Source organism: Zonotrichia leucophrys, chromosome 7 (assembly GCF_028769735.1).
Source record: "Zonotrichia leucophrys gambelii isolate GWCS_2022_RI chromosome 7, RI_Zleu_2.0, whole genome shotgun sequence".
NCBI classification, from domain to species: domain Eukaryota; kingdom Metazoa; phylum Chordata; class Aves; order Passeriformes; family Passerellidae; genus Zonotrichia; species Zonotrichia leucophrys.
Window position 1 is genome coordinate 21890012 of NC_088177.1, and position 14547 is coordinate 21904558.

The 14547-nt window shown below is 36.6% G+C and overlaps 2 protein-coding genes across 2 annotated transcripts in view; one reads left to right on the forward strand and one right to left on the reverse strand.

Moving 5' to 3' along the window:
* Positions 1-10684, forward strand: part of CERKL (ceramide kinase like) — a 50424-nt gene extending 39740 nt beyond the window's left edge. The window contains exons 6-13 of the mRNA XM_064718399.1: positions 1980-2054; positions 3112-3289; positions 3550-3618; positions 3940-3965; positions 4048-4156; positions 7082-7178; positions 8331-8497; positions 9331-10684. Coding sequence (XP_064574469.1) covers positions 1980-2054; positions 3112-3289; positions 3550-3618; positions 3940-3965; positions 4048-4156; positions 7082-7178; positions 8331-8497; positions 9331-9412 — 803 coding nt within the window. The 3' untranslated portion in view covers positions 9413-10684. The remainder of the gene's footprint in view (positions 1-1979; positions 2055-3111; positions 3290-3549; positions 3619-3939; positions 3966-4047; positions 4157-7081; positions 7179-8330; positions 8498-9330) is intronic.
* A 319-nt stretch (positions 10685-11003) lies between these two features.
* Positions 11004-14547, reverse strand: part of ITGA4 (integrin subunit alpha 4) — a 34336-nt gene continuing 30792 nt past the window's right edge. Inside the window, exons 26-28 of the mRNA XM_064718398.1 lie at positions 14052-14150; positions 13726-13845; positions 11004-13013 (exon numbers count right to left, since the gene is read on the reverse strand). Coding sequence (XP_064574468.1) covers positions 12921-13013; positions 13726-13845; positions 14052-14150 — 312 coding nt within the window. The 3' untranslated portion in view covers positions 11004-12920. The remainder of the gene's footprint in view (positions 13014-13725; positions 13846-14051; positions 14151-14547) is intronic.

Below are 14547 nucleotides of genomic sequence, written 5' to 3' on the forward strand. Positions count from 1 at the left end.
GGCAAAACAGAACTAGTTGGATCTGGAAGTTAAATCAAACATGAAGTCATTCAAACATGAAATATTGTCAAGTCATTCAAACATGAAATAGTGTTGGGCATATACTTGTAGTATTCTGGGAAGAATTGCTTTTTAGGTCAAATGTAGGGGTTTTTGTAGGTTTTGGGTATCTGTTACCTTAAAAGATGTACCTCACTTCCTTCATATAGCAGGAACACAGAGCTCCTCTCTCTGATGTTATGGCAGCTTTCCATAAAGTTCTAAATTACTTTCAGAGGCTAGGGTGTACTAAGGATGTAACAGGTGATCTGTGAGATTCCCTGTTATACTAAAATTTTTTATTTAAAGAAATTTTTTATTTCTTGGAAAAAAAAAAAAAAGATACATTCCTGAATAAGAATGGCATGATGCCTTTGGAGCTCTGTAATGATGTACATCAGTCTTTGCAAATTCAGTATTTTTTTCTATACTCTGCATGACATAAAAACAGAATATGGGGATAAGCAAATTTTTTCAGTCTGATACATTATGGTTTAAAGTGCTTATTTAAATATAGAGTGCCTGTTGCTTGACATATGATAGTCTTTTCCTTTCTTCTCTTCTTTCCCCTACTTTTGAAAGTCAAGTAATTCTTCCATAAAACTTAGGGCAAATTTACCATCCAGACTTGTCCATTGCTGCTGTAGATTATTAAATAATTGAAACAAGAAAATTATTTGAAAATCTATGTGAGCTCAATTTTATATGGGAATGTTAGGTTCTAAACTGTTCTTATGTAACTTTTGTTCTTTTAATTAAAAATTTTATCGAATTATTCATCCCTTAATCAGTGATATGAAGAAGTCAATATTCTGCCTGTTTGGTGGCAAGCCTTTATTTTTCTGGAGGTGAATTCTTTTGCTCTGCTGCTTGGCTAATGCCAGAAGTGAGAAAAATCAAATTGAATTTTTTTTAAACTACATCTATTTAGGAATGGCACAACTGCTCCTTCTTCATGATTCTAAAAATAAATTTATATTCAAAAGTCAGCTGATGCACAGTATTTTATGTCCTAGGCATTAAAGCGGAAGGGCAAAATTTACATATATATCTCCATGTTTCTTACCCAGGTAAAGTGCCTTGAGATATCAATCATCAGCAGTCGTGGGCCTTCAGAACTGTGATTCTTTCTTCTGCAACCTGACTGCTGATCTTCCACTCTCTTTTTCAATTCTGTGCTGACATTGCTGGGTTTTGACTATTTCTTCTATTTGCCATCTGATTTATTCACTCCTGTGTTTCAAGTTCTGTTCTCTCTGGTGCTGGCGGAACGGCTGCTGCCAGCATCCAGGCAGTGACAAATGAAAGTGAGCTGGATCAGTTTGGGTGAACTGAGTGCAAGTCCCCTCTTTGTCAGATGTCACATTCTGCCTGCCCTGTTTTTCAGTCATTGAGTTCTTACTTGTGAAGCTGATGTGCAGTAATTAATTTTATTTGCTATTCCAAGAGTCTAAAATGTAGCCTGCAAGAAGTACAGCAGCTATCTTTGACTAGATTAAATATCATTTGGCTTGAAAAATGTACAGTTTTGCACTGTCTGGGTATTACTTTACCAACCTAAAAGTATTCCCCAAAAGTAATCCCCTTATTAGATAATCTGCCTCCAGTTCCTTAGTACAGCACTTGGGTATATAAGAGATGATGATTAAGGAGATGATTTAAAAAAAATCCAAGCAGGCAATATTTTGAAAAGCTTGTTTCTCCCACTGCTTTGTTTTTATGGCATTTATGAAAGAATTTGCGGAGAAGATTTCATAAACCTCTGGAAGTTTTAAAGGTTTTAATTTAATACTATTCAGCATTTCTGCTGTTAACAAGAGAATTTATGGGCAGGCTTTATTTTTTATAAAATGCAGTAATTAAAAATGCTGTGTATATTTGTACTGGTTATTCTCTATCTCTCATGATTTTTTACAGCAGGGTTTTTTTCACTTTTACAGGTACTACAAATATTTTGGCCCATACACTCTATGGTATTAAACATGCAGTGACAGCAGCACTGCACATTGTAATGGGTAAATATTTTTACATTCACTACTATATTATAAATAATAAAGCAGTGTGTAGAAGTTTGTCATAACCAGTTGCTCAGTAAAGACATAGCATTTTGCTGTGTCACTGTAACCTATATTGTAAGGCTTTTAAACCCAAATGATTCTATCTTGGTTTTAGCTCCAGGTGCATTTCTTTTAATTACTAACAGTTTCTATAAGAAAGCTTTATTTATAGAAAAAACTGTATCATTTGCCACTGGTTCTGCACAATAAATGGGTTTTGAATGTGAAAATGTAATTATGCTAAAAGGGAAAACTAGGTTGCTAGTGCAAACCTTATTTTTAGGTCTTAGAAATAGCAAATAGTTTGTCAGAAAATGTTAATTTTACTCTCAAGGCAGTCTTTCTTTAGCAATTTTATTTTAAATTAAAAAAAGAGAAAAAAGATTAAGGTCCTTCTTGAGTATCTCTTCTTTTGGTCTTGCAGTCTGCAGTGGAAGAGCCTTTGCTCTATTTCTCAAGTCATAATACAAAATCCTTTACAGGCAAAATCTAAATCTGTCTTTCTTTAAAAATCAGAGACACTGAATGCAGGGTCTATTAAAGAAAAAAATGTATATATCCTATCTTGAACAGAATTATATTTTGTAACTGTAAACATTAATATATTTAAAACCTATGTTTAAGAGTTCCCATATATCCTCCAGTACAATGTGCAGTCATTACATATATTTGGTGAAACAGTTGCAGAGATTTATGCAAATATTAGCGATATTACATTTTCCTTGATTCTACTTGTTGAAAATGTGCAAAAAATTAAGAGTCAGACCCTTTGCAGCCTTATGAAGTAGCTGAATGCTTTACTATAGCTTTAACATTTTCAAGCATCTGAAACTACTACTTTGATGGAGTCTTAATTTTATCTAGATGGATTCTGGTTTTGATTAGTAAAATTCACTTCTGAGAGGAGTCTGGAGGGGTTTTTCCCCCAGCTAAAGTAGATGAAAAAGAAATGGTAAGTTGTGTGTCATTTGAAATATAGATTTTTCTTTTCTCTTGTCTCTCTGTGCACCTTCAGGACACATCCAAGCAGTGGATGTGTGCACCTTCAGCACTCCAAGGAAGCTGCTGCGCTTTGGCTTCTCGGCCATGTTCGGGTTTGGGGCGAGGACGCTGGCTTTGGCAGAGAGGCACCGCTGGATGCCCTCCAGCCAGAGGAAGGATTTTGCTTTCATCAAAACCCTGGCAGATCTCAGGTATGCCAAGAGATGTCATGTTTTTCTAGTGTTTCTTATTTTCTTGAGGAAGTGGAAATAATAGATCTCATAAAGACGGAGAGCAGTAGTTTATCTTAATTGCAGACAGGTTTAACTCAGATGTGATGTATCTTACAAGTCAAAGAGGAGATAGATTCTATAAATTCAGAATTTCCTAAAAATCATCTTAACTTTGATAAAAGTGTGTCTAACAGTCAGAATACTGGTTTACATCCTAGTAAATGTCATTACTTTTCTAGGCCAGAGGAATGTGAATTATCATTTCTCCCTCTACAAATTCTGCAGGAAGACACTCATGAGAAGGACAGGTAAGTAAAACTGACTCAAGCAATTCCAAACCTACTGAAATGAAGAAGAATAAAATTGTACAGATTCTTTACTTTGTTCTAATTTAATCAACAGGTGATATAAGCTTAAAAAGTATTTATTTTGACAACTGCAAGTTTGTACATACTTTAAAGTGCTTCCTGTAGACTGTTATAGAGGATCTTGTTACAAGACAGTCTTCCAGTCAGTATTATTGATTTTTTCAGTTCCACTAATATGCTACTTTTTAAAATAAATTATGTGTTGATTAAATGTGCAAATGACTTTAATTTTTTTTTACCTACATGCTTCCACCCTTTTAGAAAGAAGAAAGAGAGAATGAGAAAAGGTGAGTTTCTGCTTTTAGGATTTTTAAAACTGAACCACGGCTGATTAACTGGAGTAATATAGAGTTACTCTGTTATATTTAGGTAGCAAGGATCAATGGCAGAAAATTCAGGGTCACTTCCTGAATGTGAGCATTATGGCAATCCCTTGTCTGTGTTCAATGGCACCAAGAGGCTTGGCACCTAATACGAGGTCAGTATGGGTTTAGAGAATTAGTCATGTCTATAAATTCTGACATCTTACCTTAAGACCTTGGCTTTTCCGAGAATATGAGCCTATGTTTAGGTAGTCTAGTCCCTCTGGACTGGGGGAGGGAGCAGAGACTGCAGCAGACTCGATAATCCCAGGAATTGTAATCAGTTTTTGGATCAGGCAAATAAGGTCAAGCAGTCTAACTAGAATTATGAGTGGATAATTGCTGTGATTAAATTAGTTGGCAAGTCTGACTTAAGTAGTAGTCATGGAGCAGTCATCTGTCATAGGATTTGGCTTTATGGGGAAACTTCACCTTAGATTTAATTTTATTTTTTCAAATATAAAAGTGGCCCTTGTCTTCTGCTCTAAAGCCAGCAAAAATGAAATATGAGTCTTTTTCATGTTAAGGACTAAAGTTCACACTTATCTTTTTCTTATTATTATTTTTTGTTTAGTTTCCCTCAGAACTTGGGAAATGAAGCTTCTACATGCAGGGTTTGGGGAAACAAAGGAGTATGTAACCTGGTTGTTGACATTGATTCATTTTGCCTTTAGCTCCTTGTTGAGAGCCTGCTTTGTGCTGACCAAAGCAGTTCTTAGGTAGTAAGTATTTGTACCTGTGTTATCCGGTTGGCAATTGAGCAGAATAGCAAGTACAGACTTTGTAGTTGTATGCAAATACAAAATGCTCCCTCATAAAAAGAATGCAGATACTCACATGAGTGTGCATGAATGTGTACCAAAAATCCTCAACACTCAGGGAAGTTTATGGAATGAGTCTCTTTTCTTTCATTAGATTGTCACTAGCTGAAATTAGAGAAGAATTGATGAGGTATTTTTCTTCAAAATTACTGGGCTATTTGGTAGAATTTGACTTCTTGGAAACAATGTAGCACCAAATACTTTATGATTAAAACTTCTCTTAAGTTTTCTTTGCTCCCAGGGTCCCGCTAGTCTCACAGTCCTCAAGATAGTGCTCTGATGCTGTCCCATCTTAGGAACTTTGTTCTGCATTTAATGTTTTTATTTTCCAGTCAGTTGGGAAATTCTGATGAGAATTTTAGCTTTGCTTTCTCTTTCTATCTGTTCTTCCCCATTTCTCAGTGACAGGGAATTTTGTGACATCTCCATGCAGTTTTTGCAGGTTTGAATAAGCCAGTTTCCATTCCAGTGTAGCTGCTCAGTGGATCTCCCTATTTTTTGTGTGTGTGAGAATACCCTTTGTTCTTTCATCTCTTTTTAAAAATGATCTTGAAGTGTGGTCAGCTGGCAGAGCAGGACGGGTAAACTCAAGCAGGAGTTTCCTTCGTCATAGTGAATAGCATATTGACTGTAAGTCTTTCCTATATGGGAAACAAAAACATGGCACTGATTGTTAGAGATTCCAGACCCACTATGGAAGGAGCTCACATAGGTTTCTTCTCTCTCCTTTTTTCCCAAGAGGTTTCTGCCATGTGAAGACATTTGAAGTGGGGTGCAAGCTCTGGCTGCTGCCTGTAACACCAGTTACACTGGTCTAAATTTGCAGGAAATGTGTCCAGATACATTTAACTGTCTGTGCTATGTGAGCCCTGTGGGATGTCTTTTTCACAGCATAGGTGTTGTGCTTCACTGCAGATGGGCTTTTTAGAGAATTAATGAGAATTCTTAGTCATTTCTAAAGATGAAAAGCCCTAGTGCTGAATGCCCAGTAGTCTGCTGTGCCCTTTTATTGAAACAAATATGATAAGGAGGCAACTTTTTAAATGTCATCATCACTCTTTCCTGAATCAGCAAAGTACTGCTGTGCCAGGTGACTTGCTTAATGTTTATGTAACAATTACCCTCCCAGATAGCGCTGCTACCGTAGTCTGAGAACATTCCTGATGCAGCTGTTCAGTGGCTAGCTGAACTATCCCGTTCAGGGCTGGTAGGCTGGAAGTCATTTTTTTAAACACTCTTAAGATATTTTCCTAAGATAGTTGCTGAATAAATAAATAGTTATATGTATGTATATAAGTGCAGAAGATAGGAAATACACCACCTCTCTCTAGAAGGCAGTCTCAGCAGGGATTGCCATGTTCGTCAAATACTCTTGTTGAACACTGATCTGTCCCTATAACTCAAATGGGACTCAGGCATGGTTGCATGGATATTCCTGTTAGTTTCTGTGCCCAAGTACATTCCATTAAGGAATGGGGGAACTGATACTGGCTCACAGTTCTCAGAGATGCTAAAATACCCGTGGAGACTGGATACTGAGAGCCACTGAGCATCTGCACTGTGGGGGCTCTTCTTGTTTAATCTCTAGTACATGACTTTTAGCTCGTACAAAACTCTTAGTCCTTAACTTTTATTTTGTTTTGTGAAATGTATAAATAGAACTGTACCAAGACCTGCTATGAGAGTGTAAGTTGGAGATGGCAGCCTTTGTTAGGGCAGCATGGGTGTTGCTGGAGGGGGTGGGGGAGCCCATCTGCACTGGCTCTGAGCTGGGGGGGCTCCCGTGCACCATGGCACTGTTTTCTGGGTACAGCTCTGCCTCACAGCACTTATGGTAGCTGTTACTTGGTGCTGGAGAGAAAAGGAAAAAGAGAAGTTTGTGATCCCTAATGTTTAAAAACCATCTGTTAAGTAGGAAAGCAAGTTTTTCTTAGATTGTATGTATTGTATTCAACAAATTATGGCTATTGAAAAAGAACTACAAGTTATTATTACAATGTATGCTATAAATGTATTGATGCTGAATAACTTCAGTGCATAATTTATATTTATCTATGGGGTGGGGGTCAGCAAAAAGATTTGAAAAACCATTGAGACTATCCTATTAATTTACTCTTGTAGGCTTTTAAAATTTTTTCTTTCTAATCTAGGCTATTGAAGAGCCTGCTGTACTTCCAAATTAATGATGAAAGATAATTATCTTTTTGGTCTGCTTTTCAGGTTGAACAATGGAAGCATGGCTCTTATTCTTGTACAAAATACTTCTCGAACAGAGTTTATAAAGCATCTGAAAAGATACACCACTGCAAAAAATCAGGTACTGTTAATTTTTTTCCTGGTGATTACAAAAAGAACAGTTAATCGTGAAAGTAGACAAGCTGCAAGAGTTAATGTTAGCATCCTCGTAAGGAGACTTAGCTTCCTGTCAGAATACATTAGCCCCTTTTTAGCTGATTTTTTTTTTCTTTTTTTAAATCACTAGACTAATACAGATTAGCCTATTTCAGTCCATCTGTTGTGGTTTAAATTGTGTTTGTGTTGTACCATAGTTTTATGGGTGTAAAGCCCTTCCACCACAATAAGGAAATGCATGCTGTGTCTGAATTTTGTATAGTGCAGAGATGAAAAATGCAGAACTGTGGGGGCATCACACAACTCTGTCAGAAATTGGTACAGTTGGTAATTTCAGCAGGTCATGTCATGCTCTGCTGGTAGCAGTGAGTTGTGAGCATTGATTTTTAGCAGGTATGTATCCCATCTAGTTATATTTGCAAAACTGTATTTCAAAATTGTAGTCATAATTCTGTCTTGGAAGAGAAAAATGAGATATTCAAACATAGATCTTATTGCTGTCTAAAGCCCCAGTGCATGGCCCAAGCGCACTGGTACTCATTCAAGTGTTCTGGGATTATGTGAAATCACTGTAACAGGAAGGTTTGGGTTTGAATTCATCTACAGACAGGGAGTTTGGGGGAGAGATGGGTGACAATTCCAGGTGACAACACTAATGGCTGAATTGAGGAAATAGCTTAAGCTTTCCAGGTATGCTTTTGAAGGAATGCCTTGCTTTTCTCTCTGCCTTTGTAGTTACAAATCAGACAAGGAGATGTGGGCCCTCCTTTAAGCTTGAGACAACCATTTACTAGAACTGTAACTAGCCTGGTTTAGGACAAGATGACTGGTAATGATGAGCAGAGCACAGGAAACAATCTGCTTGGACTTTTACATATTCTGAAAGTATTTGGAACACTGTTTTTTTTCCTGAGGCACTGTTTAGGATATAAACACCACATTAATATATAAGCACTAGCTGGAATATATAATGGCTCATGTGGTCAAAGCTTGAGTTAAATGTTCCTACTTAGAACAAAAAATGTGCCAGCTTTTTGATTTCAAGTAACCCATTTTGTTTTAGGCTATCACCTTGTATCTTTAATTTTTATTTGCTGTCTTTCTGTGCTTGGTTTAGTTCAATTTTCCCTTTGTTGAGACCTACACAGTTCAAGAAGTAAAAGTACAACCAAGGCTTAAAAGTGGCCCTGATGCCAAGGAAAATGTGTGTCTGAGTGCAGAAGGAAACTACCCTTGGAATATAGATGGAGACTTAATGAAGGAAGCATCAGAGGTTCATGTCCGGTAAGGTTCAGTGTCCCATTTAGGGCCCACACACCCACAACAGATCAGTGCTGCAATCTCAGATGTGTCACATCTCTGTAGGGCACAGATGGTCCCACAGTCAGGTGTGCTAAATGCTCCTACATGGAGCTGCTTGCACTGCAGGGTCTGGCTCTCCCACCATCGTTTGGGCCTCTGCCTTGGCTGCCTTGTGTTCATCTTTGGAAAGGTTTGTTATAACTCACACGGCCTTTCCTTCCTGGTGCTTCATCAGCTTCCACTCCACTTCTCCTCTTTCTTGTTACTTTACTACTTCTTGTTTCTTCTTTCCTGCTACTTTACCCTTCCATTTCATGGAGAACAGATGTATATAATGTGTCTCCATGAGGAGCTCCTTTTGGGACAAGGATTCCTACTTGGAAAGCAGCATGTGTAAGGTTAAGAAAAACATGTAGTTCTTCAGTTGTGGAAATCTTAATGCTGCTTGAGAATAGTCCCCATATTCAGCTCTAAGAATGAGACTACAAATACATAGCAAATGGGAGGATTATCAGTGGAATTAAGGGGGCAGCAGCTCATTTTTCTGCAATGCACACAGGATTAGTTGAAGGCACACAGCTCAGAGTAAGTCTGGTCTGTAAAATAAAAGGCAGATCACGTTGTAGGGTATATAATATATTCTTCTAAAGATGAACCTATAGGAATTGTCAAAATGTAATTCACCCTTTTATATGGATTTATTTCCATATAAAAGCTTGTACATATTCATTCTCCTTGACAGTCTCAAAAGCAGCACACCCATTGCAAGAGTTGATGACACTTGATTGATAAAGTTTGACTTCCTTGCTTCCCAGGGTGCATCCTCAACTTATTGATCTCTATGGAGTGAACACTGATGACCTGGAGAGTTCCCAAGTGACGTGCAGCTGCATATAGAAGGGACAAACTGGAGATTCTGTAATAAAGAATCCTGTTCTCACCCCTATGCACAGCTTTCCAAGATCTGGACTTGTACTGATGTCAGTTGTTGCAGAAGTTTAATTGGTAAGGGTTAGGGTTTGTTCTAATTCTAGGTTTAAATTGTTATTAAATTATATATTTTTAGCAGGTTCTATTTAACTGTATTGAAGGTGTTAGGCTTTAAAAAGTGAAAATTGATTGTATTGGGTTTGAGAAGCATCCATCAGAATAGAAGAAATTTTTTTTTCATTAGTCTAGATTGTTTTAGATTGAGATACTTCTAAGTCTGCTGCTGCTATTTATGTTCTCAGGCAACTCAGTTCAGCACAGGGAAGAACCTTACCTCTACTCACCAGCTCTAACTGAAGAATAGTGGCAAAATAAAAATATATGCATTTATTTTTTTAATCAACTGCTTCTATTTCTAGTTATGATTTTTAACGTTGCCTTAATATATTTTCTCTCAAAATGTTTCTAATCAAATAATACAAAAGAATATGTTGATGTCCTGTATGGCTTTCCTTTGTTAAAATGTATTTTAAAACCTGCTCTTTGTATAAAATTAGTATTTTCTCTGTTTAAAATTGAAATGTTATTCAGCATAGTTTTTGTTGCTGCTGAGACTAAAGTTGTGATAAATAACTTAAGAATTGACTTAATTTTTTATAATTTCCTTGTAGGGCATAAACATAATTTTTGAGTGTTTGTGGTTTTGGTAATTTACTTAATATTAAAGGCAATTATTTCAGAGGACAGCAAATTAAGACTATATTTTTTCTGGGAACTGGGTTCCTTTGAGATGAAAAGTAGCACCTGTGTTTTGGCAGGACCATGGGTAAGGAATGTTTTCCTGGTCCCTCCTCTGGGAGCCGTTCAGAAGGCAGTGCACAAACGAAAACTGCATTGGGCCAGGGCAAGACTGAGCTGGTTTTGAAAGCTGGTGCTTTCTTCAGGAAGCTGTCAAGTGTAATGTGAAATCCAGTCTTTGTATGATGATGTTAAATCAAGGGGTTAAGCCTTTTCAAGAGATTCTATAGCTACTATGGTTTTAAATAGTTGTAAAAATTCTTATCTGTGATAAATAGACAGGACTAAGTACCACACCTGAAGCACTGCAGGTGAGGATTTGGCTCCTAAGCCCAAGCTATTGCCTGTTGTCCAAGTCACAGGCAGCAGTCTCCACTTAAAATTCGTACTCTATCCCATCAAGTTATTTTAACATGCTAAGGCAATTCAAACTAAGCTTCTTTAAGTTGTTTAAAAAGGCATTCCAGCAACACATAGTAGATTTAACTTATTTATTAAATGAAATTTAACAAAAGAATTGAATTTGCAGAATCAACAGCATTCATCTGTCAAACTTGTTTGGTTATTTTTTAATATAATGCAGTTGAGTAATAATTCATAATCTTGCCACCATCAGGACATTGTACATTCATTTTTTTGTCAACTTGGTTTATAAAAGCTTCATAACTTTGCTTCATATCCTACAAAAAGGCAGCCAACATATACATGTTAACAATCAAACCTGAATAGAAAGTGTACAATTTCCAAGGCATCATTATCACATGTACTGACTTATGTAAACTATTTCAAAGATAAATAAAATGCTTTCGTTTCACTTCCTTGCATTGTTTGTACTCAAAAGAACATGAATGCTTCTTCCAGTATTTGAGGTATATTTTTCACAGTATGCTGTAATGTCAAGCTAATTTCTGTTCAAAGGTTTTTTTGGTTAAAGTGCAAAAATTCACTAAAGCCATTTGGAAGGTAAGCATTTTTGGTACAGTTTTCACACATATTTGCAAGAAAGTATTTAATTCTTGACATACTTTATTTTGCCTTTTTAAAAAAATATTTGCACATTCATTTGTCCTTGCACTGTAGATATTAGAGGAAAACATACTTTGGAGTGATCTACATCTTTGGCATCAAATGAAGTGAAAGGAAGATACAAAATGGTCCCAAATACCTTTGGAATCTGTGGGCAACATGGCTTTTATGGCACCAGGCACTCTGGTAGCAGAAGTGCTTGCTGAAGGCACTTGCAGCGGGTTTGAGTTTCAGGCTAATTCCCACAGGATGGATGGTGCAGCTCTGAAGCCTTTGCGCAGGGGACATTCCATTCTGGGTGCAGTTCACAAAGACATCCAAGGCCGGCCTCACTCTGTCCTTCTGCTGCAATGAATTCTGTCACTGAAAAGCTGAACGTTCTCCAGCTCCTCTGGGGAGCAAAGGAAGGTTTGTTTCCCTTGTGGTTTGTGCTGTTTCACCAAAGCTAGGTGGCAGTGCAAACTTAGCTAGCTGAAGAAACTTCCTGGAGTACAGAGCAGTGGTTTGATCCATGTTTCTGGTGAGTCCTTGCCTTCTGAGTGGCTGCTGAGGGTGCCTGTTTGGATGGTATTTATCTGACACCTTCCAAGAACCCAAGCTGCCTCTCCAAGTGACTTCCTTATTCAGTACTTTCTGAAGTACTTCATCTAAAGATAAAATTTGGCCCATTGTGGTTGGCAGTTGGTGCCTTTTGGGTATTTGTGTGTCTATTTTGTCAGCTGAAGCCTGTCTTTTTTTCAGGTTCTGGAAGAATGCCAGCACTAAATCCTACAAAAAGTACTATAGAAAAGTCTTCAAATAAATAAAAATAAATACTTGCTTTAAAAAAACCCACATAGAAATAATTCATTGGAGAAGTCCAAAACCTTATGGCAGCACTGTCTGAGGAAAGGATGAAACAAGTAATTCTATCATGCTTGCAAGTACAATGTTATGGATGGCTACAAATTATATTCTCCAATACTTTAATCTTTCTACAGCTGCATCTCCAGGCTACCCCACACAGTTCCCTGCTCTGAATTCACCTTTGGTCTTCCTGGTTCTGGCTTGCCTGGGTGTCTAAGTACCTTCAGTGATGTGGCTGTGCCTGTGAAGCCAAAGCTTACCAGCAGAAGCCCAGAGCTTCTGAGAGCTGTTTTCTATGTCTGTGTGTCCTACTCACAGTCCTATGGGTTTCAGCTAATTTACCCTTGGTAAAATGCCAGACAAAGATGAGAGAGGATTTCTTCTTGAATGCCTGATCAAAATATTATTGAAACTTTAAAAATTATAGAATAACTTCTGCTAATGTGTTTGAGATCTTACTTTCCAGGATTGGCCAAAATTATTACTTTCTACAAATACTTCCTTTTGGTAAGTAATTCTTGTCTTTATCTTTAGTGTTCTTCTGTCTGTTTGAAACCAGATGTATATACACACATATACATATGGCATTTCAAATATTACTGGGAGACTTCAGAACAAACTGGTTTACCATTTTCATATTCGAACAGTACTGTAAGGTGTATCCTCCATACAGTTCAAGGAAATAAAGCATGTTTTGTAAGAGCAAGTAAGTTCAAGGTTTAGATTTCTTGTTGCTGATGTTTCTCCTGTGAATTAATCTCAATTTTAATTTCTTCATTTTAAAATCAAATGTTTATTTGCCATCTTAGTCATTTTTGTTCCCACTTTTAAAACTCCAGCTGTCTCTTCTGTTCTCGTCTTGAGGGATCTGTTTGTAATTCCTTTTGAAGAAGCCAATCTGAAATAAATAATTTGGAATCTGTTGTCAGCAAATCTGTCATCAAATCTAAACCATAAAAGATTATTTAAAATAAAAATGCCTATGTATGGTATTTATGAAGTATGGAATTTGCAAGTGCTTTGTCATACCAAGTAATCAAGTGTTACTCATCAATCAAAAAAGTAGGTTTGCTTTTCCTTCTTTTAATTTTTGGGAGGCTAATGCTGTTTTGTATGGAGTAAAGACTTGGGCTTGTGAACTTTAACAGTTCATGGAATCCAGTATTTTAAAAAATATGGTAATAAAATGTTAAATTTGTTTCAATTCTACATGTCCATGTAAAAATGATGGATGGAGAAAGTCTCCACGTAGGTAAAGCAGTCAACAATCTCTCAATCACTTGTCAGAGGATCCTGCATCCTTATTAGTTTTGTCATTTACTTAGGCACAGAATTTTTTTAGTATTTATGTTGCAGTTTGAGATACCATATAAAATATTGTAAAGGGATTTGTGGTGTTGAGCAACAGAAAATGTAGAACATGCAGAAGATGAAATGAAATGAAAAAATGGAGAAACACTTTTGAAGAACCCCAGGTTACAGGAGGAATTCTCTTTCTTTAGAAAGGACATATCATAATAAAATGTTATTTATTCTGTAATCCAGATCCAAAAATCCTTCAACAGTATGAATTCCTGACTTGAAGCAACTAAGGAATACTCAAAACTTACCTTCCACAATATAAATGAAAGAACCAATAACAAGGCAACACCAACTATTAAGCCGAGGGAAATAATTAGTACAGTAACACGGTATTTTGGCTTTTGGTGGTGCACTCCTTCCAAATAGACCTGAAAAACAGAAAATAAGCTTAGTGCTAACTGTTGGGGGTTTTTCCCTAATAGATACTAAAAACTCTAGGAAAATTAATTAATTTTAAAAGTAATTAACACTATTCATTGCTGGTGTATAGGATTGTATAGAATCCTACAATATTAATTGCTATTAGTTTTTCTACTTTAACATGTTCAGCACAAATTCATAAGAGAATTCTTACATATGTGACTTGCTTGTCCTTGTGTAGTTCAATAACTTTTGCACGTTTTTCTGGCCAGGCTGTTGCTCTTACTTCAAACTTCAATACTGATGCATCATCCTGATAAAAAATAAAAATAAAAATCTATATTTTAAAAGATAACTTTAACACACTGATTCCTGCCCAGCAAAAATGATAGCACAGCTGCTGACATAACCAGAATCTCACACAAACACAGAATGGTGCTTTTTTCTGAGCACAAAACAAATTAGTACCAGAAGCTGGAATGAAGCCAGGTTGGATTTTACTTAAGTCCACATCCATGCTCCTTTTCTTAGAAAAATACAATTATGAGTTGAAATTAAATCCCCATCCTACATAACCCAGCCAGAATAGGCAAAGCAATACATATCATAAAGTGACAAACTAAAATACATATTTTTGTTTTTCATACATCACCTTGAGCCTTAGCATTGGCAACATAAAATAGGTTAAAACCTAGAAGATTTAGATTTAC